The following is a 27,694-nucleotide window of genomic DNA, read 5'->3' as shown; positions in this document are numbered from 1 at the left end:
CAAATGAAAACTCACACAGAAGTTGCTGAACAGCTTTTACACCTTATGTGCCTATCTGTTCATCTTCTCGTAACTATAGGGACTATGTTCGGAGACATTAAAAAGAAAAAAATAGCCTTATTTCATAAATACACCGCATGCAAAAAAAGAGTTTATTAGCTAGCAAGAAACTCCCTAGCATGAGGCTATCAGAGCTCCCTCACCTGGCTCCCGGGTTGTAAGAAACATGGATGCAAGCCTCATTTCTGACTTTTCAAATCATATTGCCCTTGGCTTTCTTTACAGGCAAAGACCAGAAAACAAACCTGGGACAAAAACACAAAGCTACTCACCACGTCTTCTGAGCAAGTGCTGCATGCGCCCTCCCACCTGGTCCAGCCCCATTGGGGTGCTCTGGGAGAGGGGTTCGGAGCGACATCTCTCCACAAGGACTTTGAAGGGTGGCGCTTGTGGGGACGGTTGAGAAGGATGAGACATCGGCTGGCAAGAAAAGAGTCGGAGAATAATTTTACCAATATGTGTCAAACCTCAGACAAAGCAATCACAGAACATATAATAATACATACAACTTTCAGGACAGTGCAACACACTTTAGAGCTTCTCGCTGCAATCTGCAGCAGCTTCATTTTTTTTTAACTGAATGGTTAAGACTTGCTGGCTCTGGTGTTGGAGTGCCCCAACTCTGACTGTATGGGACTCATAGCTTGAGCACAGCTCATGGTGTGTAAGTCCAACAACTTCCAGTAGCACTTCGCTGCTAAGGCACTTCTGAAAGTAACATGTAATGGAGATGTCTGCTTTCTGCACAGCATTTTGTCTACTCTCACACCACCAAGTCCCAGAAGGAGCGCAGACAGGGAGTGAATTAGATGGTGCTGAGGACCCAGTACTAGCTAAAACATTTTGGGTTGGCTTCACAAGGTGCAGTGAGGGCTGGCTGCTTTCTAAAAGGCAGCAATCCAACTATCAGAGATAACTTGGTTGGCAGGATGGGGCCTCACCTGCCCGCCCCATGCCACAGTGCCTAAGCAAAGGTCCAGGCCAGGTCTGGAGATGGTGGCCAGGGTCAGCTAGATTTCAGATCATTAGGCACATTTGTGGTGATGAAGCAGATCCAAAGTAAAGCAGGTGAGTCAGTTTACACATCAAGGGCAGACACAGCCCCGTGATCATCAAGCAGACCTATGGTGATGAGGCAGCTTCAAGGTCAAGCAAAGAAATCAGGCCCCAGGTTGGTGTCTAGCCCAGCAGGGCCACGGCCAGGCAAAGGCACAGCTATGGCTGAGCAGGAGACCAGAACTCCTCTCATGTGTCTCAAGAAAGGATTGAGTGCTTAAGGTAGAGCTTAAATGAGCGGCCAGGCCCATGGGCATGGTGTGGAGGTCCCAGGTGAAACTGCCTAGGGTCACTAAGAGCAATTAATGCACTCAATCACTGAGAGGCAAGCAGTTGGGAGTCTGCTTCAATAGACACTCCTGAACTGAACTACCAGATGCATCCTTTGGTGGCCTACAGGAAACAGCAAAATGAAATTCTGGATTTTTTTTCCAGCTATCAGTCACCACTGGTCTCCATGTACAGCCATGCTCAAGAGACACATAAGAAGTGGAAAATGGAACAAGACGTTTTTTCAGAAAGACTAGCACTTGAAGGACATAGTCATGGAGTAAAGCAACAAGTTTGCAATGGTGAGGTTTAGGAGAACAGTCTGTTTATGTGTGTGCTCATCCAGCAGCGTAAATAATAGGATCTGCCCATGCAGATATAAAATGCCTATATCAAATACAAATAAAAAAATCAAACAATAGGATCTGCCCATGTTATTATAAAAATAAAAACTACAAGTTCTTAGAATAAATCTGGGATACACATAAAAAACAATTCCTGCAAAACTCAACAGTCTTTCTGATAAAAAGATCTATGTAAAAGTGAATTAAATTAGTAACAGGATGTCATCTTCCTCATTCCCAAAAATCTTAACAAAACACTCCCTTCCAGGTACTTCCAGAGGTCATATAAGGTCTTTTCCAATTCCATAAACAGAAGCTTACAGATGGTCTATGAAAAGGACAGGCGGTGGATAAACGTAACAGCATTGCTATTATTGCTGTGCTGCTGGAATCACTGGGAGGGTACAGAGAACCTTCTGGAGAAAGGAAGGACTCTTCATGTATAGATGGACTTGAAGCGCTTTGGTCGAATACATAACCACAAAAGAACATATCAGACCCATGGACTGTCCTCCTTCAAAAGCAGAGCCTTGCACCACTTAGCTGCTAACAAATGTCTAATACAAATGCACTCACCCTCCTGCAACCCAATACCTGTAAAATCAAGTCTCTTTATAAGCACAGCTGTTTTTCTTTCACAATGCTTCCCACCAACCCTACATCTTTTCCTGGTGGTTTCTGGTATGACTGGGGATATGTACCTAGCTGCTTGCATATGCTCTCTAATGTTTGTAGCACCTACTACCACAATTTTGGGGTTGTTTTTTTCAATTATTATAGTGTGCCTCATGTCCAGGGAGAACACAAGTTACAGCCCTTACCAGGTTTCAGATGGTCCAAATGCAAGGACTGGGCAAACCACAGCACTTCAAAGAAAACTGGGACCTTATTCTCTGCAAATGCCCAGATATGTTTTTAGCAAAACTAAAACAATTATTTTTCCTGAAAGATTCACAGAGGAGAAAGCAGAAGTTATCACAGCAGTTCCTCTGGAAGCTGACCGATAACAACTGCTAACAAGACAGTGGTCAAACACCCCAGTTACATCTTAACATTTGGTAACATTAATCCAAAGAATGAATTAGCATTTATAGCTAACTTGAGAAAAACACTGGAGTTTTCCTCCGTTTTGGGTGACTCCAACTTTTATTATTCTATTTCAGGAAGAAAATATCCTGAAAGAGACAGCTAGTACAGCAATACTTTGCCAAATGGAATTTTCTTTTTTAGAAAAATCACAATTCAAACTCCTACTTTACATCTTCTGCTCTGTGACATGTGAAACCCTGGAAGTCTTGTGTATAATGTAGAGTCAAAAAATCAGCAGAAAAATCAGTTTACAAAGGTCAGGAGAAGAAAACAGGAGGTGCTCCTCACTGGAAGGCTTCTAGCCTTAATTAAGAGACAGATCTGTCATACTTCCATGGCACTGCTAATAATGGGGTGCCTCATATGGTTTAGTGTATCTGTCCCCAAGACTCCAGCAGCCCCAGTTTTCACTGATGTGCTGTTCTCTTACAGATGAAGAACAAAGCAGACAGGGTATAATTACCCCAAAGGCACAGCGAGAGTCTGTGGATGAATTAAGGCTTGATCCTCACTCCCTACTCCCAGCACTAGCACTGTGTCCAGTGACCCAGTATGCTTCTCTGGACTGGCTAACAGCTGGGAGGAGGTAAAAGCCAAAGAAAACCTTCCACCTAGAGAAGCTGTGGACACATAGACCCTTTAGCATATAGGCCAGCAATGCCCAGTGGTCCCCATTCATATCACCACTCTGACGGCACCAAAGATGGCAGGAGGGGGCCTGTTGTAAATTTGAGGCTGGAAACTAGATGAAGGCAAGACCCAAAAAGTATTTTAAGAAAAACACGTGGAAATCTGAATTAACTATGTGTTCAGTGGCTGGTTATATATACATGTAAAGCCTATCAGCTTTGCAAACTAAACCTGCCTTTCCCTGACAATGCTAAAAATATGTTTCCCAAAAAAAACCCTACCCCACTATAGACAGCACTAAATACGGGCTTTAATTCAAGATTTTGCTAGCACCTCGTGGTTATTAAAAATACAAAAAAAAACCCAGCTTGGAGATAGGCTTTAGAGGTTTTGTCTCCTCTAAAAATAAGATGATTGTCAGACATAACCACACTAAAAGCCATAAATACAACGAATCTTCATTCTACAACTAAATCATACCTCACTACAGACAGGAGTACAGGGCTCCTGGCAACAGCAGGATTTGGAAAGTAAAGTACTATTTCTTAATTTGGAAGGACTATGAAGTCTTTTATAAGCACAACTACCAGCAGTAGCTGAGATACAACCCAGTTTACTGCCAATAACCAGGAGATGAAGAGAGTCTGAAGATCAGCTCTCAGAATTACCTATTTCCTGCTTAGTGTCATTCAACAGAGTGGGGAGGGTAAAGACAAATCCAACTCAGCAGTCCCATTTCTGCAGCTGCTCCCAGAATGTTCTGTAGCAGAGAGACAATAAAACAATCTCAAGCCAAAGGTCACTATCAGAACTTGTTGCACATCACTTGCAATTTCTCATCAAACACAGAAAAAGTTGCTGTATCTTCCTCTTGTGAAAAAGCACTTGCAGCTGCTGCACTGAAGTAAAACTCCAAACTTGTGGGAGGATCTGAGATGTGCCCCAGTTATCACAGAGCAAATCTGCAAACACATCCTCTGGCATGAGCACACTCAGGCAAATCAGTAATCCTGTGCTTCCAGTTAGACCCACCACACAGGGAGATCCTCTCAGTTTCCCACACAGAGCAACACAGTGTGCAGCTATTGCACAGAAATCACAAAACCTAGTAACGCCATGAAAGCACTGATCCTGCTCCATCAGTATGGGCTGCTCACGCTCCACAACAGGGAGCACCTTTATGGCACCTGAACAGGTTGGCTCCTAAGTACGGGACCCAGCAGAACAAAGTCAATGGCTGCTCAAAGGAAACATCTGCAACCATCTGCTGTGATGCTTTACAGCATAAGTGAATTTGATCAGACAGCCCTTACAGGGCTCTGAAAGCAAACTGCTTGGGAAATGTGGGACCATGTGTCGGCCTGGCACCTCATCTCATGGGACAGACACCTTTTGCCCAGGTTGACAAGTCTGTAGCAATCTCATTTTCACACTTCTGGCAGTCAGAGTTCCCCAGAAAACGGCATCACAAAACCAACTGGTGTCTATGTGCAGCCACAACAGCCAGAAGCAAGCTGCAGTCTGCAAACCCTTTGGAGACAGAATTCAAAATCTTAAGGAAAAAGGTAGGGTTTTGTGTTCCGTAAAAATAAAGTCTTATTTCACAAATCAGCCAGCAGAGGGCATAGAAAGACTGCAGTGAAAAGCCTCTGCTCCTGCACTGCAAGAGTGACACAAACCAAAACGCTCCACAGTGCTCACTCAGTCCCTGTGCATGCCCCTGAAACGAGCAGAGAGGATCTCCCTGCCAGCAACAAGCCCAAATCAAGTTTCTGGTTCCAAAAACTCTAAGCTGATGCCTCAGATATGAAGTCAGATGCGTACTTTGCAACCTTTCCTCACGTAATTCCCAAAGGAGGCATCAAATCCCCTACAAACCCTGTCCAAGGGCTATTTTGAAATAGGTCGGTATTTTGAAACCCCAATGGAAAAGCCAGAACCACAAAGTAGTCTATGTGGTATCAAAGCTTCCTTCCAACTAAGCATTATCTCAAACTTCTGGAAGTGGTCAAATACAACTTCTGGGGCTATGCCTGACTCCCTGCAGCAACATTCTCCCTGTTGGGAGGCTGTGGTGTTTTCAGAGGTGGGATGAAGATAATTCACTTCAGTGGGGACATGAAAAATGGAAGCTTCTATAGTTTGCAACCGTCCAAAACCTAGTAAAACCTCCATATCATCTTTCAGTTCATTTCTCATATCTATCTCTCAAAATAAGGAAGACACTTTCATTTCAGCATTGCAGCAGTGTGAACGGTGAGATCAGTAATTCATTTCCCATTAACAGTCTATTTTGACCTTTCCTGTTGTTTCAATTGCTCAAAATGTTTTTATCTCCACGGTTTCTGAAGTTCCCAGAACAAACGAGAAATTGAGATGGGGTCTGAAAGCAAGTAGGCCGGGGGACAGTTTGAGAAGCAAGTGGCCTTCTACCTTTCTACAGCTGCTCTTATTAAACGCTGCTGCAATGCTATTTCCTTTATAGCATTAAGATCAAATCCTGTTGAGCTGTTACTTGCTTATAACATCGCTCAGCCCCTGCTCGAAGATATTAAAATTTTAAAAGGCAAGACTAGGAAAGCAAGAAACAGGAGCATTAATTGCAGGAGAGCACGGCTAAACAGATTTGCTGTACTGCTAGGACCAATGTGCAGGTCCCCTAAAACCTGCTCCAGCATCCCTTGTGCTACACCAGCCTCAGTCTCTGATACCATCTCCTAAGAGTTTCAGGCAGGGAGCCTTAGTGAGAACCATCGCTTTTGTGCTTTTTGTGTGACAACATATAGTTGTTTGGAAAATATTTGCTTGAGCTATTCCTGCTAGTGCTAGCACACTTTAAAACTGGCAGAACACTTGCTTACAGCAGCTGACCAAGGCAAGGCACCCTGTCCTGGCAACACCTCTCCCTACTTGTGTTTGAGCATTTCACTTGAAATACAAATCCTTCAGCTAATGCGGAACAGCCTGGAGTGGAGGCAGGAGGGCCAACAACTGTCCTGGGGAACAGGTGCCAGCAAAGAGATGGATTTAGCCCTAAAACAATAAGAGGCTGGAGTCCACTGCTACTGTCACGCTCAAGCTGAAGTTACTCCTCTTGCATGTTTATTTTTGGTAAAACGTTTCCGAGTGCCGCTCCCTGATGAGAGATAGGCAAGCAAATCCCTTGGGTATCTCAGGACATTTGTTACTGGAGCTGCTGGGAGACTCTCTAGGTCCATTCCTATCCAGGAGTATCCCTCCTTTAGCCTCACTCTTGACCGCTCTAGGTTTGAAGCTGCTGCCATAGCGCTGTCCATTTCTAAACCTCTAGTCCAAGCTTCTGGGATGCAGACGGTGTTTACAAACCAGGGCATGCTGTATGCTTTCCCTTCAATCCCACTGCTGCTTTCTGCCTAGTGAGGCAGCAGGCCTTCCGTGAAGCCGGAAGCCACGGCAGTCAGGAGGTCATACTGCTATCGCCACACTCGATGGGAACTCGGGGGAGGTTTCCTGTCCAGTTATCTCAAGCACCATATTTAAGTTTCTTGGTAATGTTTGTAAGCTGCAACAGCTGAGCAGGGACTTACCGCATCTCCTGTTCACACAGCTGACCTGGGAAAGCGCTCAGATTTTGCCCTAAGAGCTCTGCGATTGGGCATGCAGACATTGCCCTCAGCTAGTAGAGATGTGGCTGCTCTGGGAAAAGAGTGCCAATATTTTGCTCTGCTCCACTCAATCCTTCCACGCCTCTGTTATCTTGGTCCTGCCCAGAACACTTTCAGCTTGGTCCTTGTGAAGGAATATCAAACTACAGCGCTCTCATTCAAGCTCCTCCTGGAAACATTTCTTCTAGAGACCACAAGAAATGACTAACCACTATTCACTCTACTTCGTAAGTGCCTGGAATTACAGTGAGCTGTCTTTATTTTTTTGTATTACACAAAATTGAGCAGAAAAACAAATCCAGGAATAACTAACAATGGTACTGCTCATTTTAGCTGCAAGTCAGCTGTTCAGATTTTTTTCCCCCAGCATTTCTAATCTGCTGCCAATTTTCAAACACTTCCCCTCTTGGCTCAGAAGTTAGTGACCCCCTTTCCAACAGTGAACAATGTCATCACCTCTGTAACACCTCTGGTCTCTCTAAGCCCAAAAGGAAAGGAGAACGTCTCTTCACAAATCAACCAATTTCCCTACCTGGCACCTTAAAAAAAAAAAAAAAAAAAGGTCATCATTTCAGCCTCAGCTGATCAGCAGGAACCCAAAAGAAAACAACTGGGCTTCCCCCTGCGTCCTACCATCATTTGTCCACAAACCTATACTGATTGCACAGCTGGCACAGAGTGACATGAGCCTGGCACAGCTGGTAAGACTGCTGCCGCTCACAGATTTCTGCTCCACACAGAGATACACATGCAGGTGCTACAGTGATGGGCTGAGAGTTAATGAGGAGGCCTTTTCTCATCCCACATGTATAACTTCCTTATCCATGGGACTTCTGAGGTTTCCTAGCATGAAGCTGGACAAGACAAGACAGATTTGTAATACCCTGAACCTAGTCCAAAATGCAATGTCCACTTAAATGTTCTGACAATTATAAGGGCTTTGAAAGTCTTGCTTGTAACAGACAGGAATGTCATAATCAGAGCCACCACCACTGCCCACCTTTCACTTAGGGCTGGGTACCTAACATCCCAAAAGGCTATGTCATTTTGTCTAGAGACAGATGCAAGGCAGCTCTGACCAGACCCCCACTTGGCATGTAGTCGCATCAAGAAGGCATTTCTCTCATATTATGTATGCAGCAGCCCTTTAGCAAGGCTTTCTGCTACAGGCTCAGCACCAAGCTGTTGAGGCCCCGCAACTTCTGACAGGTTTGGGGGAGGGAGAGAGCTCATGTATTGCTGCCAGAGAAATGATCTGATGAGCTCTACAAGACACAGGCCTTCTTTTTTTCTTTTTTTTTTTTTCTCCTGTTCTTGCGCTTTGTGCCAGGACTCTGACTGGTATTCTAGATACTGTGTTGTAACCAGCATTCCTAATAAAAATCAATGACCACCACCCCTACTATTTTTTTAGGTAAGAAAACACAAGGGCTATAGTGCAATTGCTGAATGCCATTTGTCCACTGCACACTTCAAAACTCTGAATTTGTCAGAAGCACTCTTCTTACGAGTTTCTACTTCAAATGAACTGAATGCAGAAAGGGAAAAAATTAAAGGTAGTGCCTAGAAATACACAAATTTATGCTACAGCCCTCTTCTAGAGGCACTGATACAAATGGCCAGAGAGTCTTAGGAGGAGCAACTCTGGAGGTTTACACTAATAGCTCAGGGATATGCCAGTTAACTGACTCCTCTGGGACAGATACACAAGCTGTGACTATTGCCATCATTCATGGTGGCCTACTTAACTGAAAATCGCAATAAAAGATATATAAAATTGCTTTCAAGTGCAAACAGTCTTCCTAAGATGTATAACAGCATCATCTTATTGAAAACATTATAGCAAAAGTTACTCATACCTTTCCATTTTTGAGCCGTCCAGAGGAGACGATTCTAGAGACGTGCACTTGGAACGGACGGCACTTGTCATTACAGTTAAACTGTTCCACTCTGTCCATTATCTCTACAGAGTTTTGTTCTACAAATGAAGTAGTTCCACGCTTTTTAATGCGGCAATCAGTCCGCTCTAAAACCTGTCCTTTAACTGTTGAACATTTTAAAAAAGTCACTACAGAAAAGTCAACATCAGCAACTGGAGAACAGTCCAGGTCGACAGCACTTAGATTATTCACAGGAATACCTTGAGAACATGGCAGGTTCCTGTCCATGACCTCTGTCTTCTCCAGAGTACTGCCAGTGTCTTGCATCTCTTCAGTCAAGGTTGTCTGTGGAAGGTGGATCAGAGCCTCAGTCACTGCAGAAGAGTCACCATTGGCAGCTGGAGAATGGCCCAAGTCCACACTATCCAAATTATCCACAGGAAGATCTTGAGAACATGGCAGGTCCTTGCCCACAACCTGTGTCTTCTCCAGAGTACTGCCTGAGTCCTGAATCACCAGCTCACCTCTAGACAAGTCTTGCAAAGGCAGCTCAGGATTTCTCAAGTCCTGCATATCCAGTTCTGTCTTTGAAAGCTCCTGAGCCACTGCTGGAAACAGATCCATGTCTTTAGCAACCACTGGAGCATAAGCCACGTCCTCAGTATCAAGTTTAGTCAGCAATGCCTGTGGAAGGTGGATCAGAGCCTCAGTCACTGCAGAAGAGTTGCCATTGGCAGCTGGAGAATGGCCCAAGTCCACACTATCCAAATTATCCACAGGAAGATCTTGAGAACATGGCAGGTCCTTGCCCACAACCTGTGTCTTCTCCAGAGTACTGCCTGAGTCCTGAATCGCCAGCTCACCTCTAGACAAGTCTTGCAAAGGCAGCTCAGGATTTCTCAAGTCCTGCATATCCAGTTCTGTCTTTGAAAGCTCCTGAGCCACTGCCAGAGATGGATCCACATCTTTAGCAACCACTGGAGCATAAGCCACATCCTCGGTATCAAGTTTAGTAAGCGATGTCTGTGGAAGGTGGATCAGAGCCTCGGTCACTGAAGAGAAGTCACCATCCACAGCTGAAGAATGGCCCAGGTCCACAGTATCCAGATTATTCACGGGAAGACCTTGAGTACGTGGCAGGTCTCCACCTACGACCTGTGTCTTCTCTGGAGTACTGCCTGAGTCCTGAATCTGTTTAGTCAGAGTCGCCTGTGGAAAGTCATTGATCAGATCCTCAGAGGTGTCTCTAGTATTTAGCTCAGTGAAAGAGTCATCTGCAAGCTCTGGTAGGTGGGAAATGGAGGGTTCTGGCCCAAAGGGAGAATGTGATGTTTCATTAAGTCTATCATTCTCGCTGCCCAGGGCAGAGGAACCAATGTCTTGTGTCACTTCTGTGGTTTTGCAATGCTGCATGGGCTCCTTCCCCACCAAACTCTCAAAGCTCAGATTATCCCATGTGCCTGAATCTGGGGACTGCAGACATGCACCCACCGTGCAGAAGGGCCTTGTACTCTCATTCTCGATAACCAAGCCCTCTTTGTGGGAGGTAACATCCTGTCTCCAGCTTCGGAAACTCCGCTGAGGCCTTTTCTCATCAGGTGAAAATGCCCTTGAGGAGCCTCGCAGCCTCCGAGCTGCCTCAGCCACACTGGTCAAGAATCTCACAACACCCCCAAAGTGAGTGGCTTTGGTTGCACTGTTTGATTTTTTCCGCTGGCTGAGATTCTCCTCACATCTCGTATCAAAGTCAAAATAAGAAGCAGAATGATCAGTTGTATTTTCTAAGTTCTGGAAATTGGTTTCAGCCCTTTGATCTGGAAGCTTTGAATTATCTTTGCTAGTTAATGAAATTCCTTTCAGATAGCTCCAGACATCAGAGCTTCTTCCTCTTCTGCTCTCCTGTGGGAGCACAGTACACCTCTTTTGATTGTCCCCTTCTGTAATTGCAGGGTTCTTAAAGTTTTCAAAATTCAAAGACTCGCTCCTTCTAGCTGGTATTCTGTGGCAGTTACTATCATTATCTTCACTGTGTAATCTGACACTAATATCCCTGAGACATTTACCTTCATTGGCATCAATTTCAGGAATGCTGATATTCAGATCTATGTCTTCAAAAGAAGAATCCAAATCATCAATGTACCCCGCATATGAGTGGCGGGAGGGCCTCCGACTGTCACCCAGTTTCTTAACCCTGTAGACAGCTCTTTGCCCACACACATGATGGTCCTCCTCAGGGTCACAAGCAACCTGGCCTCCAGATGCTCTCAAATCCACATTCTTAGGCATCTTGGAGGTTCTTCCCTTTTTTAATGGCCTTACCCTGTCCATGAAGGATGGTTTTTTTAGCTCTGAGACCTCAGAGGTGACTCCCAGTAGAATCATGGACTGGGGTCTTCCTTTATTCGCAGACAGTCCTTTCCTTCGTCTAACAAAATTCCAGATCCGGTTGCCCTTGGTCGTCTTCTTATACCTGGGTGCTTCCCCCTGTTCATTCGGGTTTGCATTGCTGGAGGTGCAGTGCTCAGCACCACAGACCTCCAACCCATCACCACTCCCTTCCTCCATGTTTGCTTGGAACATCTTGTTTGCATACCCATTGGGAGCTATCACGGGACCAGTATGCTGGCGACCCTCTATAACTTCCATCGCCCTGGCTTGCAAGCTGGTATCAGGGGTCACAGATGCATTGTCTTCAGATTGTTTTCTTCACAAGACTTAAGGAAAAAAGAACAAAGGAATGCAATTAGAAGCAGAAGGTTTTTTAGGAGACACATTTGTTAAAGCATCACAGGGCAACTCTTACCCCAGTGGCAGTGGCAGTTTTGCCATTGATTTCAGTGAGGCTAAAATTTTTCTCCCAAACCATATAAATTTTAAAGCAACTTAAATCTGATTTAAATGACTGAAGACTTAGTGACCACAAAATAAATTTCCTGCATTAATAGTTACCACAAAGTATACGCAGAATACCATAAATCACATATTTGTTTTGCAGACCACTAGGACTCTAAATACATCAGAGTACATGACAGAAAGGAAAAGAGGAAATTACAGTAAAGCATCCCTGCACATGTCACTGTCATATTCACCAGCCCCATCTGACAGGAACCGGCAACATACTCCCAAGGAGTTCAGTCTCTCTTTAGGCAGGCATTCAAAGAAAAGTCAGGATGAGCCTTTTCCTGGAACCAATGCAATTCTGAAATGCTACGGTTTCAGAAAACTCACAGAGTATCCAACCCTAAGTGAACAGAATTAAAACTACTCTAAGTACCTTATAGGCAACAACAACGGAAACCATGGTGATTGTGGCCAGCTGCCAGGTGACCACTCCACCACACTATCACTCCCCCTCCCCAAATAGGACAGGAGGAAAAAATGAGATGAAAAAGGTTATAGGTTGATAAAAAGATATGGAGGTCCCTTACCAATTACTGTCACATTCAAAACTTTGGGAAAACTAATTTGATTTATTGCCGATTAAAACTGATTTGGATAAGGAAAAACAAGGATAAAACTAACACACCACCTTATTCCCACCCACCCCTTTTTTTCCATGGCTCAACTTCCCTCCTTCATTCCTGATGGCTCTACCTCCCTCCAAGGGGCACACGGGGAGGGGGAATTGGGAGAGGTATGGTCAGGGCATAACAGTTCCTCTCTGCCGCTCCCTTCTCCTCATGCTTTTCCCATGCTTCTGTGTGAGGCCTTCACAGGCCTGTGATTCCTGTCAGGGAACATTCCCCTGCTCCTGTGTGGTCGCTCCACAGGCCATGATTCCTGTCAGGAGAACCTGCTCCTGTGTGAGGCCTCCACAGGCCATGAGTCCTGTCAGGGAACACCTCCCTGTTCCTGTGTGGAAGCTCCACAAGCCATGATTCCTGTCAGAATTTGCTCCTGTATGGGGCCTCCACAGGCCATGATTCCTGTCAGGAGAACCTGCTCCTGTGTGGTCACTCCACAGGCCATGATTCCTGTCAGGAGAACCTGCTCCTGTGTGAGGCCTCCACAGGCCATGAGTCCTGTCAGGGAACACCTCCCTGTTCCTGTGTGGAAGCTCCACAAGCCATGATTCCTGTCAGAATTTGCTCCTGTATGGGGCCTCCACAGGCCATGATTCCTGTCAGGAGAACCTGCTCCTGTGTGGTCACTCCACAGGCCATGATTCCTGTCAGGAGAACCTGCTCCTGTGTGAGGCCTCCACAGGCCATGATTCCTGTCAGGGAACACCTCCCTGTTCCTGTGTGGAAGCTCCACAAGCCATGATTCCTGTCAGAATTTGCTCCTGTATGGGGCCTCCACAGGCCATGATTCCTGTCAGGAGAACCTGCTCCTGTGTGAGGCCTCCACAGGCCATGAGTCCTGTCAGAGAATATCCCCCTGCTCCAGCACCTCCTCCCCCTCCATCTTCACTGACCTCAGGTTTCACAGCACCATTTCTCACTGTGGTCTTTATCCCCCCTCACACCTCTCTGATGTTCTTGCCCTTTCTTAAACACATTTCCAGAGAGGTGGGGCCGGCGCCACTGCTGCCCCGCTCTGGGCCACGGCACAGCCACTGTGGAGCCGGCCGAGCCCAGCGCCAGGCAGCCTGGTGGCAGGCGGCCCCCGGCACCCACCCCTCGCCAGGTGCACCCCCACGCAGCCCTGCTGCACCACAGCTACCCACCACCCACGCCGCCTCGCTCGGCTTCGGCCACCTCTGTACGCAGCCCCACTGCCTTCCGTACTCGCCACGACGACTTCCAGAGAGCCTCCTTCCCCAGGCAAAGACCACAGGGCCTCGGCACCGCCTGCCACCGCTCACACCCTGTAGCACAAATAGGCACGGGAGTTGTGCTGCCCCAGGGTCCATATGGAGACCACAGAAAGCTTCTGTCCCCCAAAACCCACGGGTTTAGCAGGGCTGCTCCTCCATCTGGAGGACATCCTCAAGGAGGAGACCAGCTCCTCAGTCCCCAGGCTGTTGCTCTGGGTCTGCAAGTTGTTCATAGACATCCCTGCTGCAACTTAAAGAGTAACACATTTGAATGAATGGAAAAAAAAGAAGAAAAAAAAAGAGCAGTTGAGTAGTTTCAAGTTGTGCGGCCAACTGGCAGCAAAAGACAAAAATCACAAAAGGTCCCAGTTTTTTTTGTTTTCTCTTTCCGGTTTTATGTTTTATTGGTTTTGGCTGGGTGGATCCTGCATGAGGAAAGAAGATTCAAAGGCGACAGGCTTGTCTGCGAAGGATGCTAGCAGAGAGGGGAGGGAGGCTGTTTCTCATGTGTTAAGCAAAAGAGCCTGTAACAGGAGACAGATCCTACCCAGAGAAGCAGCGCAACCCAGAAACTCAGGGCACAGGGGTGGCTTTAAAATTAAAAAAAAAATAAATTAATTTTCTTTTTAAAGCAGCTTTAAACTGGACATAAATTAGAGCCACCACCACGAAGCCAGACCTGAGCACTGTAAGCAGGCAGGGGCGCAGTGCTTGGTGGCTCCTCTCCACCTTCCCTCCCACTGCATCCTCAGCAAACCTCTCCTGCTCTCTGAAACCATCATGGCTACTTTCACAAAGCTCCCCCGAGGGATAAATGGAATAGCAGGACACAGGCATGCTGCTTAAAAGGCCTTTTGACTGACTGCTAGCAAATACTCAGTGTGAGAAAAGCACCTTGTTATGGTCTAATTCACACGAATTAAGCCTGCAGGACCGCACACACTGAAATCACTGGCTAACCTTGGCAGAGCCAACCCACCATGGCATAGCTTCGTTAGTGCCCACGGTCCCAGCACTGTCACCCGAAACAGCTCCAGCCCGAGGACTGGCACTGCCTCACCCACAGCAAAGCCTCCCAGCACCTGGGCAAACTCTCTGCGTTTGAACAAATTTCAGCCGGCTTCACTCAGCCTTCCCCGACTGGGTGCCAAAATCTGCTATGCTCCATCAGCTGATACAGCCGCTGACATCAAGTGTCCACCACTGTGCAAACACACAACAGCAGCATGCTTGTGGGAAACCAATGCTACAAATAAGCCAAATAGAGAAAAGATGGCTTTATCAACCAAACCACACAAGCTCAGGGGCATTAGGCCCATAATGACAAAATAAAATCTGAGCATGAAGAACGGCTGTGAGAGTATCTGATGAACCATCACTCATCTTTCTGGGGTGCCAGAGAAGGATTTTTTGAAAAAACACTGAACATATTTTTGAGAACACCTATTAGCCAGAAAACTACAACAGTTAGTCAACCGCCTTCTTATTTTTCCTCTCCTTGGGCTGCAGGCGCAGTTGCAGATATCAAGTCATAGCAAGTTACCACCTAGCAGCTAAGCTGCAACTACTGTTCCGGTGTGCGGGACTTTTAACCACAGAAAACATGAGGTAATGCAATTACCTTACACCTCTTCCACTGCCCTCTGAAATACCTCATGCCCAGGCGGGTGGCTCAGCCAGGTGGCTGTGGCTGGTGCATTTGGTCTACAAAACACACAACACCGCACAGGGCAAGGAAAATGGTTTCATAAAACCACAGCTATCAATCATACATTGAAAACTGCTCCAACTTACAGGAGCTACACTGGTCCCTACCCTGCCCTCTGTACAAGACCCTGTTATTCTTCTTGTCCCACAAGCAGCAGCGCTTCATTCGGAAAATTCACCTTCCCTTCCCTTCCCAGGTCACGGAGGTGGACAAATAAGTTAGGATTGCACAAAATCCCAAGCATATGGCACCAGCTGTGTTACACAAACATCAGTATCTATGGTCATGATCCCCCCTCCAAATTCTTTCCATTTTTCTTGCATTATCTAAATCTTTAAGAAAGAACTAGGTACTTTGTATCTCATTCATGATTGCGTAACATTTCCTTGGCAACAAGGCTCTTCTTGAATGACACAGGTGGGAGTAATAGCAATTTTGCTCCTTTTAAGTGTCATTGAGCAGACAGATACAAGAGCAGAAATAACACCACGGGCCCAGGTAACACCACTGAAGTCAACCGTTCTCACAGACTGTTAAGGACACTGAAGCAGGCCCCAGCAATTGGGGCTGTCACAAGCCACCACTCAGGGATGGACGCTTTCCTTGGGCAGCCTTGTTCTTCTGCACTGGCCCCTGGTAAGTTTACAAGACTTATCCACAACCATAGCAAAATAAGGGTGTCCACGTGCCTACCAAAGGCAACGGGGTAGCAAGACCCGCTAGCAAGGAAGGTCTCATCCAGCCTGAGATGAGCTTTCTCAAGAGGTCACAATGATGGAAAGAAACCATTCCTGTAACACCACACAGTTCAGGCTGTTTGCAAGGCTCGCACCTCACAGTTCCTGAAAGCTACCTCAGATCACTGCAGTTTTCAGGCAACTAGCCAAACTTTGGGTTTTTTTAAAATATTTAGTGCTGTAAAGCTGCCCCTACCTAGAAAAAACACCAAAAATGCTGGACAGTTGGGACCTCTGTCACAAAAGGGGACCTACAGTGGAGTTCACAGGCTTCAGTATTTTGGAAGGCCCCTCGCAGCCACAGGAACATTAAAACACAACTGAACCACAACCCCTCAGAGGCAAATTTCAGGGAACACAGATGTTTTGGGAAACATCTTTGCAGAGGAATAATTTCACCCACACTCAGACGCAGTACACAGCTATAAATCCAAGCTTGTTTTGCACCGCTTTGGCATCAGACCTCTGACCAGGAGGCAATTTTCTTTAGCAGAGCAGACTGACAAGGGAGTGCTCGAGCCTCCAGCCAGGCAGGCAGCGAGGCCGGGGAATATCCCAGCCCAGCACAGCTCCCCGCTGCCACCGGCTGCTCCTGTCACTGCAGCTGGAGCTTTGCTTGCCTGGCCTCCCATCAAGGGGAGCATTTATGGGTGTGAGCAGAGCTAGAGGAGAAAACAACAAAACAGAAGGAACGTTGACTTTGGGTTTCACCCAAGGAGCCACAGGAACACACAAGCCACACGGCAGGAGGAAAGGGCTGGGGTGGGCAGAACTACCTCTTTCCCAGTGTACTGGGACTGGCTGGAATGGAGTTAATTTTATTCATAGCAGCTTGTATGGTGCAGTGTTTTTGATTTGTGATCAAAACAGTGCTGGTAATACTAATAGTTTAGGTATTGCTGAGCAGTGCTTGCACAGTGTCAAAGCCACCTCTGTTTCTCGCTCTGCCCGCTCAGTGAATAGACTGGAGGTGCACAACCAGGGAGATGATCCGAACTAACCAGAGAGATATTTCATGCCATATAATGCCATACTCAGCAATAAAAAGGAAGAAGGGGGTTTAGAGAGGCTAGCCATCTTTTGCTCAGGAACTGGCCAGGCACCACTTTACCTGTGGGAGGTGGTGAGGGATTGCCTTCCCATTGCTTGTTCTGTTTTCTTTCCCTCTTCTTCCACTTCTCCTCTGTTTATTAAACAATCTTTATCCCAAACCCCAAGTCTTCTTGCTTTCATTCTTCTTTTCTGCTTCCCCCATACCGCTGGGGGCTGGGGGTTGCCGGGCCGGGAGCAAGCAGCCATGTGTTGCTCAGCAGCCTACCAGGGTTAACCATGGCCCTCCTGGCACCCACCACGGAGCTCAAGTCGCTCAGGATAATAACAGATGTGACTGGGGCGTGCTAGATGGCACAGCTAGCTGTTCCACCTGTGCAGCTACTTGGTTGGTTGCAGTGGATCGTGGTGCTGGCATATTTACTTTGGAAGTTGACATACATTATTTCCTCACACATTCCAGTACTTGATCCCTTTTTTTGTACAATAAACTCCAAGAATTGTTAACGACTTCTCAATTTTTGCTGTTTGTTTTGTTGTCTATCACTCTGTTTTGCTTTGCCTGAGAGAGCTACAGTCAAAGCACTGGCCTTGAGCCTAACCTAGTATTTGGGTCCCAGCCTGCTGCTGTCCCAGTACTCTTGAGAACCATCTCATAGAGAAAGTCAGCAATTACCCCCTTTTCTGCCAAAACACACTTTGTGGAGGCAGGTAAGAATAGAACCTACCCCTTCCCCTCCTCCAGACAGGTCTTTATAGCCTTGCTGTAACAGCCTTTCAGTTCCTTGCATATCCTGGTGTAATCGGACTGCTCGTACCAGCGCACACTGTGAGAATGGTTTTTATTATTGTTCATAAGGTTAAACAACTAATTGGGAATGCCACATGAGAACACAGAATGACAGAAACATAGAATCATTTAGGTTGGAAAAGACTTTTAAGATCACTGAGTCCAAGTGTAAACCTAACACTGCCACATCCTCACTGGAATAATCCTCCAACATCATCATGCTCCAAGGTGATTGATCTCTGGGTGGTGGGGTGTACATCCCAAAAGATGTGCTCAATAAGGTAACACCCATGTCCCCAACCATCAACAAAACAAAACCTAGGTATCCATACAGGCTAGTCAGCCTCACCCTCGTGCCTGGAGAGATCATGGAGCAGACCCTCCTTGGAACTATGCTAAGGCACATGGAAAATAAGGAGGTGACTGGTGACAGCCCACATGGCTTCACTAAGGGCAAATCGTGCCTGACAGACTTGGTGGCCCTCTACAATGGGGTTACGGTGTTGGTGGATAAAGAGCAACTGACATCATCTACCTGGACTTGTGCAAAGTATTTGACACTGTTCCACATGACATCCTTGTCTCTAAATTGGAGAGACATGGATTTGATGGATGGACCACTCAGTGGGTAAGGAATAGGCGGGATGGTCACACTCAAAGGGTTGCGGTCAAGGGCTCAAAGTTCAAGTGGAGAAAAGTGGTGCTCCTCAGGGGTCAGCACTGGCACCAGTGCTATTTAACAGCTTTGTCAGCAACATGGACAGTGGGGTTGAGTGCACCCTCAGCAAGTTTGCCAACGACACCAAGCTGAGTGGTGCGGTCAACACCCCAGAGGGCAGGGATGGCATCCAGAGGGACCTTGACTCGCTGGAGCGGGCTCATGTGAACCTCATGAAGTTCAACAAGGCCAAGTGCAAGGTCCTGCACATGGGTTGGGGCAATCCCAAGCACAAAGACAGGCTGGGTGGAGAATGGACTGAGGAGAAGGGCTTGGGGATGTTGGTGGATGAGAAGCTCAATGTGACCCAGCAACATGCACATGCAGCCCAGAAAGCCAACCAGATCTGGGCTGCATCAAAAGCAGCGTGGCCAGCAGGGTGAGGAGGTGATTCTCCACCCTCTGCTCTGCTCTCCTGAGACCCCACCTGCAGTGCTGCATCCAGCTCTGGGGCCCCCAACATGAGAAGGACACAGACCTGTTGGAGCGAGTCCAGAGGAGGCCATGAAGGTGATCAGAGCGCTGGAGCACCTCTCCCAGGAAGACAGGCTGGGAGAGTTGGGGTGGTTCAGCCTGGAGAAGAGAAGGCTCCAGGCAGACCATAAAGCAGCCTGCCAGTACATAAAGGGGCTGACAAGAAAGCTGGGGAGGGACTTTCTACAAAGGCCTGTAGTGACAGTACAAGGTGCAACAGCTTCAAACTGAAAGAGGGTCGATTTGCATCAGATACAAGGCAGAAATTCTTCACCATGAGGGTGGTGAGACACCGGCCCAGGCTGCCCAGAGCAGCTGTGGGTGCCCCATCCCTGGCGGTGTCCAAGGCCAGGCTGGATGGGGCTGGGAGCAACCTGGTCCAGAGGAAGGTGTCCCTGCCCATGGCAGGGGGTTGGAACTAGATGGTCTTTAAGGTCCCTTTCAACCCAAGCCATTATACAATTCTATGATCCCTGGGCATTGTGGGATTCTGGAGAATGCATATTCCAGGTTACAGTCAACTTGTAAATCCCCTCTTATCAAGTGACCTGAAAGAACTATTTTGGCTGGGGCCCTGAAGAGCAACAAGCCTTTGAAGAGATCAAAGAGGAAATTGGTGGTGCAGCAGCCCCTAGGGCTGCCCAGACAGGATCACACGTGAGAAATGTGCTCCCCACCACAGAGCCTCTGGCAGAAAGCACCTGGAGAGACCCGACGTTGACCTCTATGGTTTTGGAGCCATGGAGACGGGAGGTCTGAGGCTCACTACACCCCAACTACTAAGAACATACTAGTAGCATAACAAGGGGGCTCAAGCCACGTCAGAAATACTTGACACTAAAGCCCAGCTCCTCTTGGCAACCACAACTACCTGTGCTGTGCTGGATGTTCAAAGGATGGGATCTGTTCTTGCCGCAGAGCAATGACTCCAGATACTCCTCCGAGGCTCTCCATCCCCTTCTCTCACCTTTCGGCCACGCTAAATTTGCTTCAAAACCCATCAGCCACCCCCAGCACCACACAGTGCTGCTGATTTGTGCTAAAGGCCTGGGGATGGCGCAGCAAAGGCACCGGCAGCCTTGCAAGGCGGCAGCTGGAGCTGGAATGCACCGAGGGCCCCTAGGGACACGATCTTCCACTCAGCTCTTCCTCTGCGGGATCCAAAATAACAAACAAGAAGGAGCCTTTGGCCATTGTTTTTCGGGGAAGGGGGGTGATGGGGAGAGGGCACGCGGCGCAGCCTGCCAGAAGGCATGGCTGAGCTAAGGAAGTCCTGCCTGGGCTTCGGTGTATCCGCTCCTCTCCAGGAGGGGCGGGGGGAGGCAGGAAGGAGAGAAAATAGAGAACAAATGATCATATAACCCTTGAGAGAAACCTGTCTGCTCTCGGAGAGCGCATTTAGCCCAAGCATGCAGCGCCTCTTGCTATACAAAAGAAAAAGAGGAAAGAAAACCCCGCCAGTTCTTCCGTTACCATGTTCTACCACCGAAAAAAAATGGGAGGAAACAGATGTTAAGCTCTCCAGCATCAGGAAATTATCTCTTTCATGAGGGTACAGTTACTTCAGTGTGTTTAGGTCAAATAAATAGGGAGAGAATCATGACTTCTCCCCGTTTCTGTTTACGTCTCCACAGACGTTTCGCCCTGCCTCAGTGCCGCTTCGCAGGACCAACCGCAAAGCTGCACTCCCGCTTCCACAGCGCACACCCAGAGGATGCAGGCAGGAGCACCCACGCCCGAGCCCCTGCCCACCTGGCAGACCCTTGCAGCAGATCCCCAGCTCACAGCCATCCGCAGCATGAACTGCTGCAGCCCTTACAAAAATTCAGCATCTCCTGTTTACGGGACAAGAAGGACGGTTTGCTGCTGTGCTTGGGCCATGCGCAGCAGTACTGCAGCTTGCATATTAATTTTTTTAAATAGAGGTGGAAGGAGCACAGAGAAGAGACCCGGGTGAAACATCTGCAAAAGGGATCTCCAGACCATTAGCAAGCGCCAGTTATGGCTTTCCGGTGCTGGGCTCCCCGAGGAGCGCTGAGCGAGTGCCCATAGGAAGCAACCATAGAATTTAACCAGCACTTTACATGCTCTGCAAAATACGTTATGCAGGAAATTAAACTCCCTCATTAGGAGCAGGAGGCAGACAGGAGAGCAGTTTGATTCCCTTTTCAGCTGGGAGTGGACAGACCTTACCGAAACAGTGGCAGGAGGCAGACAGGAGAGCAGTTTGATTCCCTTTTCAGCTGGGAGTGGACAGACCTTACCGAAACAGTGGCAGAAGGGAATCCACAGCAATGTCTCACTCCAGCACCAAGGGCAACCTACCAGACAAGTTAACACCCAGCAAACACATGCTGCCACACATCTGCCCCACACAGTTTTCACTGGTTTAAGCCAAAGCTTTTACAGTACTGGATCTGCATTTGTGTTTCTGTTAATTCAGTACTCACTGGGCAGACGGACGGATGCACAGACAGATAGCTCCATCCCTGTACTCATACGGACGGAACTCAAAACTTCGGTTTGAGTAAATCAGTTCACTCATGTATAATTTAAACATTACTTCCTTCCCATTTCAGGGAGCTTTAGTTTGTGCAATGGCTAAACACAATGAAATTAGAGCAGGAGATTCATCTTGCCTGCGGCCAAGGGAGAGACAGCGTTGCTCAACTGCATCTGTCAGATAAAACTGGACTTGTGCTGGTGCTGCCAGGGCAGTGACCAGCTCGCCACACGCACTCGGGGCTTGGTGGGCCTGATGAAATGGTGTGACGGTGCAGAGACGTGCCAGGCCGCTTACGGGGGTACCAGCACTTGGCTCTGCATCACACTGAGCCCTAAAACCTTCCACCAAGCCAGCAACAGCTTTATATATGCAGCACCTGCACAGAAAAGGGGAGAGCACCATCATCTAGCTCCTCACACAAAGCTGAGCAGGAGAAACTCAAGAAGAAAACACAGAGGTATAAAAGCCCACGTTAATTGGAATCAAAAGATGAAGATGCCAACAGATTAGCTCCTCCTGAAGCTGAATTTCAGAGCAAGGCCCTGCACAGAGCCCAGAAGGCTTTGGCACTGTACCTGTTGCTGAATGTTCCTGCAGACTCAGGCAGCAGACCCATGAATTGCAGATGAGAATCACCCTTTGCCCATTTAACTGACATTGTGTTTGTGGTAGCACTACCCCTTGCATGCTCCTTCATATTTTCATACACCCTTTTTTGCAATTCTGAATTATTTTGCTCTTCAGAAAATAAAACTAAGGTGTGTACTGAACAGATCCAAAAGGATACTTTCATTGTTGACACCCAGGATGCACAGGGATCCCCAACAAAATGAGGGAGCCTGAGAAAGTAGTCACCTTCCACAACAAGGTTATGTTTTGATGCACAATAGCTGTTTCCCCCATCTTCTCAGGTATTTGGCACCAACAGCTGCCATTATAATACAGAAATATCTGCTGTTACATGTAGTTAAGCTGTTCAGCAGTCAGTTGAAAGTAGTTAATTATATATAAGAACATTTAATTACCATCCAGTAGCAGATGCAGGTACTCTAATACCACAGTGATGAGCTAAAAGGCATCAGTACAGGCAGATTCAGGGGTCTACACCCATACACGCCCCATTAATGTCAGATGGACAACATCACGCTGCTGGCTGCCATCCTTTGTGAGGATGCTGGGAGGCAACAACTTTGTGATGCTTGTGACATTACTTTGCATTCCCAATTAGTCAATTTAGTAGAGACACCTTAGGAACTTTATAGCTGTGACATTTCTCTACAATCAAATCCTTAAAAATCCTTTCCTTCTCCAAAACTTCTTAAGTAAAAAAGTTTGGCTGCCCATAGCCTTAACATAAGAACAGAAATCAGTAGCCAGCATTTAATTGTTTATATCTTGAGACAAAGATAGTGTCTAAATAATTGTCTATTGTATCCCAGAGACAGTACAGGAAAGCTCTTCCCTAGCAGGGAGCCTACAGGTCACACATGCTTCTGCCATAACATTTGCTATAAATAATCTTCAGTTGAGCAAAGGTTTGTGCTAGTTACAAAGCAGAGTAAGGCAGGCACTGTGCTCCTATCGGTTTCAGCCATTAGCTCTCCCCAGAGAGTGCATATCCTACCCTATTGTTCCTGCTCAAATGTTTGAAAGAATTATTTTTTCCTTGCTTCTTTTGTTTGGGGAGTTTATTTATATTTCCTCTTTGACATGGAATTACTACTAGAAAAAATAAGTGCCACTTACAAGGCAGCTCACTGATGCCAATATTGAAATTAGGTGCGGAGGGTCACATTTATAGATACATTGCCATAGTTACAGACCTCGCAAACCATGTTTCTGTGTTAATGTATGTTCAGCACATTCAGCTCAGGATCAGAAACAAAGAGCTCGGTGCCAGTGACAGCCCCAAATTCACATGCAAAGACCAGGAGCACATGCAGCAACTGGTTCTGCTCAAACATTTCCAAGAATATTTCAGCATCTTACTCAGCAACGCCTTTACATTGCCCTGGTGACGTCAAAGGTCATCTCACATACTTAACTGCCTCCCTTCAAGCCCTATGTCTATCTCCAGACAGATATCAAGCAACCTATTCTTTTTAGGCAGCTATATGGGTGCGATTTCCCCTGTACTTCTTTCCTTAGAGCAGTCTGAACAGGAACCATCACTTCTTTCAGGTTTCTCCATCAAAACAGGCCAAACACATCACCAGGCCAAAGGAGGGAAATGGAAAGGCAACGACGCGGGCTGGGGGGGCTGCTCCCCGCTCTCATAAATAGGCTGCTAGGAACAAACCTGCCACACAGCCTTGCCTTACAGTACAGCAAACTGCAGCCACCACCACCACCTCCTACAAACACAACAGCACAGGACTGAATGGTTGGTGGCTGGTTTGCTCTGAATTCCCCAAGCACCACATTATAGAAAATCTAATTCATCAAACAAAGCCTTTGGACTAAAAGGTGATGTACAGCCTTATCATGCTCTGAAATTGGTGTCAAGCCTCAGATTGGAGCCCAGGGTACCAGATGTACAAGGGTCTCTGCCTTCAACAGCAAATGATTGCTTTAGGAGTATTCTGTACTGCTTTTGAGTAAAATCAACCCAATTCCTGGGTATTTCAAGGTTTGATGTTCTAAACAGGCCAATGACACCTGCTGTGCATTTGGCTACCGCTGCGTTCCAGGATATCCAACTTGGGAAGGCAGGTGGCCTTGCACAAAATCGCTTTTAGGCATGTGAAAAACCTAATCTTGTGTTTCTAGAAGAACACCATAACGGCTGGGTGCCTGGGCTGTGCTCTGGCTGGGGCTTTTCACCCAGAGAGACACAGAGCTTTCAGGGGTCTGACACCCACCTGCACCTTACTTTTCCCTCACAGGGCAGGGCTATTGTCTCATCCAGGCATGCCCAGCCCAGACCCAGAACCCTCAAAAGTCACAAGTGCCTCCTAGACATGCAGACACCTCTCTCCTGCCTTCCCCCCTCAACAGGAACAACAAAAAATAAACCTTATTTGCATCCAGAGCCATTACACGCTAGCCAGGAGCACACGGCTAGCCCAGACTGGTGCACACCGTGATGTGTTTGCCGAAAAATATCGATGGGTGGGTGATGTTTGGAACCCAGCTGCCGTGACAATGCTGCTGTTGCCATACATGTTATCCCATGTTCACACAGCCCAGCTCAGCCAGAGCTGGTCCCTGCATGCACATCTTATAACCCAAGACTTCAAAACCTTCATTTGTCAGTGCAAGCCTGCCCTGCTGACCCCATACAGATACCAAACCAAACAAGCAGCTTTTAAGCAGGCACCGTTTGTGCATCCCCCGTCTGGACCACTGCATCGTCTCACCAGTGTGGCTTTTCCCTGCAAAAAGGGCTGTCAGCTCGCATTCCTCATGCACCAGGGCCCCGCTCGAGCCAGTCACACTCCACGGGGCGACAGCAGCAGCAGCCAGCTCTGAACATAGGGAAGCCACATCAGATTCAATTAGCATCATTACTGATGAGCTTTTTGATCTTTTGGCTGTGCCCCTGCCATGCACCCCAGCCGCCAGGATGAGGCTGTACACACACAGGTGGCGACATGGTCACATCTCCTCTGCCTCCCCACTCTGCCCTCCTCAACAATACTCTTATCCCTTTTTTAGGATTAAAAAACCCAGCTGAGCAGGAGCAGCTAAAGGTTGCCTTTATCACCACTTATGGAACAAAGCCTGAATCTTTTTTACAAGGAGCTGAGGATTTTGTTCCCAGTATTAGGCATCTTTTCATTTCCCCTTTTTCTATGTTCCACGAAGTCTCTCCAGTCACTCCTTTTGAACAGCAAGTGAATTTATTGCTACAGGTGGCAAGGGACAAACACATAAACAGGAAAGCACAGGACCAGTCACTCTGAACGCGCTCATTGCATCCCCTCTGAAGGTACATCTCCCCACCTCCAAGGATGAGCCCAGCACACCTACATCTTCACCCATGCTTTAAAAGCACAAAAACGTTTGGCAACACATGCAGGCAACATCTAGTTTTTGCAGGAAACTGCACCGCATGGATATACAAATATTGCTATCACACACAAAAACCAACGTGCTGATTTGCTAGCTCACGTCACACAAACCTAATTTTTTTTATATGTTACAGTGCTTAGCTAACACCGAGCAGCAGCAATACCCTTGCCACAGCTCTGGAAAACCCTAGACCTTCACAGCAGCAGGCAACAGCAGGCTGGGCATCAGACTGCAAATACAGTAGCACAACTTGGAAAAGACAAGAATATCCATTTCTGCAAGGACGTGCGCCCTGTTGGAGGCACAGGACCAGCTCACAGCGAGTCAAGGCACACTAGCTCCTGTCTTCTCAACCATGAGGCTCAAACCCTGCTCAGCTGGTGCAAAAGCTGCAGGAACTCCCACGCTGGTGCTCAACCTGCCTGCACAGGCAGGGCAGCAAACGCTGCCAGGGTTTGCAAAACCTGCTGAGTTTTCTGGATGTTATTCCAGCGTTGTGTCTTTTATTTGGCTGGAGCTAGTACTCAGTACCAAGGCAAAATCACCTTGGCTTACAGGCTATATGCTGGATCTTTGCTACGTGCTGACACATTTCCTTCCTGTAGTAAAATGAACGGGCTCTCCCATACATAGGCTATATCCCTCCCTCGAAATAAAAATCTTTAAGGAGTCAGTCCTTCCTGTCTATCACACTTGAGATGCATCGAAAGAGCACTCTGAACCGTAGTCATACCCAACCGTTTGGCACAAGGGCTGCAAAGTGCCTGTGGCATTCTGGAGATACAGATGGCAAATATTTTGACAGGTTACTGATCCCAGTAACAGCACCTTCCCACAAACCCTGTGATTCACCATTCACGTCAGTGGCACGGAAAAAGTGACCCCTTCTTCCTTCAGAGGAGACAAAAGCAGCGCTTAAGAAAAAGCATTTAAGAATATGGGCTTGTCCAGCAGAAAATCCAAGCAAAACTCAATTCTCACAGAAGCTAAAGGGATCTTCTATCTTTAATCGTTCCTGGACTTTTTCTTGTCTGTCTCTAAAGACATGCTCCCTCCTGTCCATAGGAGTGTGCAAATGAGAGCGACAGCCCCAGCAGACGGCAGGGAAGCCATTGCTGGCATCAGCAGAACAGCCGCTATTTCACAACTACTCACAGCAAGAAAATCGAGAAACCCAACACAGCCAGCATGCCAAAAATAATCTCCCTGAAATACGTGGCAATCGGGAAGGGTTGCAAAGAGCAACCTGGCACACGAGCAGGTGAATGCTTCGGTCCTGACAGCATCAGCTGAGGGCATGGATACAGAAATGCACATCAAGCAGCGACCACTCTGCCCCACGGCCCCCATGGGTGACAAAAACAGGTCCAGGGAAGTCAGGAATGAGGCAGCAAGAGAAGCACCCATCTACCCAATTAAAACCAATCTTTTTCATCCTCACGTCAAAGGCATACGCCCTTGTTCAGTTTGTTTTCAACCCCGAAAGAAGACTGTGCTGAACTTTCCTCCCAAACCACACCTCCTCTGACTCCCTGCTTCCCCAGCCTCAACGGCAGCTGGATGCAATAGCAGAGAAGGGGCAATGGAAGATATAAACGAATTAAGCATCTGATTTGGGAGCGGGGTTATATGCTGATATGAAGTTCTGACCCACCACTACAGCAATGCAGCTCCACAGCCTCCAGGCCAGAACTGGCTGTCATTTATCCAGCTCCAAGCATGGTCTCCCCCTACCCTTACAGCTAGAAATCACCATTTAAGCTGCATGAGGCTGAACCCCAGCTTGTTACCAGCAACAGAACGAAAGAGCAGACCAGCACAGGGCTCCAAAGGGTACTTTGCTGAACTCTTTGTGGAAGGTCTTATCCCAGATTGCTACTTCCCTAGAAACCCTTTCACACACGCAGGAAATGCTCACAGCCCATCCATCTCACACACCCCTAACCACAGCTCCTACCCAGCCGT

The 27,694-nt window shown here is 47.4% G+C and overlaps 1 protein-coding gene across 2 annotated transcripts in view; it reads right to left on the bottom strand.

Annotated features, from left to right (window-relative positions):
• Positions 1 to 27,694, bottom strand: part of ARHGEF9 (Cdc42 guanine nucleotide exchange factor 9) — a 221,650-nt gene that overhangs the window by 182,155 nt on the left and 11,801 nt on the right. For both annotated transcript variants that reach the window (XM_055817993.1, XM_055817994.1), the window contains exons 2-3: positions 8,953 to 11,687; positions 333 to 480 (exon numbers count right to left, since the gene is read on the bottom strand). In XM_055817993.1, coding sequence (XP_055673968.1) covers positions 333 to 480; positions 8,953 to 11,619 — 2,815 coding nt within the window. In that variant the 5' untranslated portion in view covers positions 11,620 to 11,687. The remainder of the gene's footprint in view (positions 1 to 332; positions 481 to 8,952; positions 11,688 to 27,694) is intronic.

This window comes from Falco peregrinus, chromosome 13 (assembly GCF_023634155.1).
Source record: "Falco peregrinus isolate bFalPer1 chromosome 13, bFalPer1.pri, whole genome shotgun sequence".
Classification (NCBI taxonomy): domain Eukaryota; kingdom Metazoa; phylum Chordata; class Aves; order Falconiformes; family Falconidae; genus Falco; species Falco peregrinus.
Note: the sequence above shows the minus strand (reverse complement) of the source record. Positions and strands in the feature narration are given on the sequence as shown.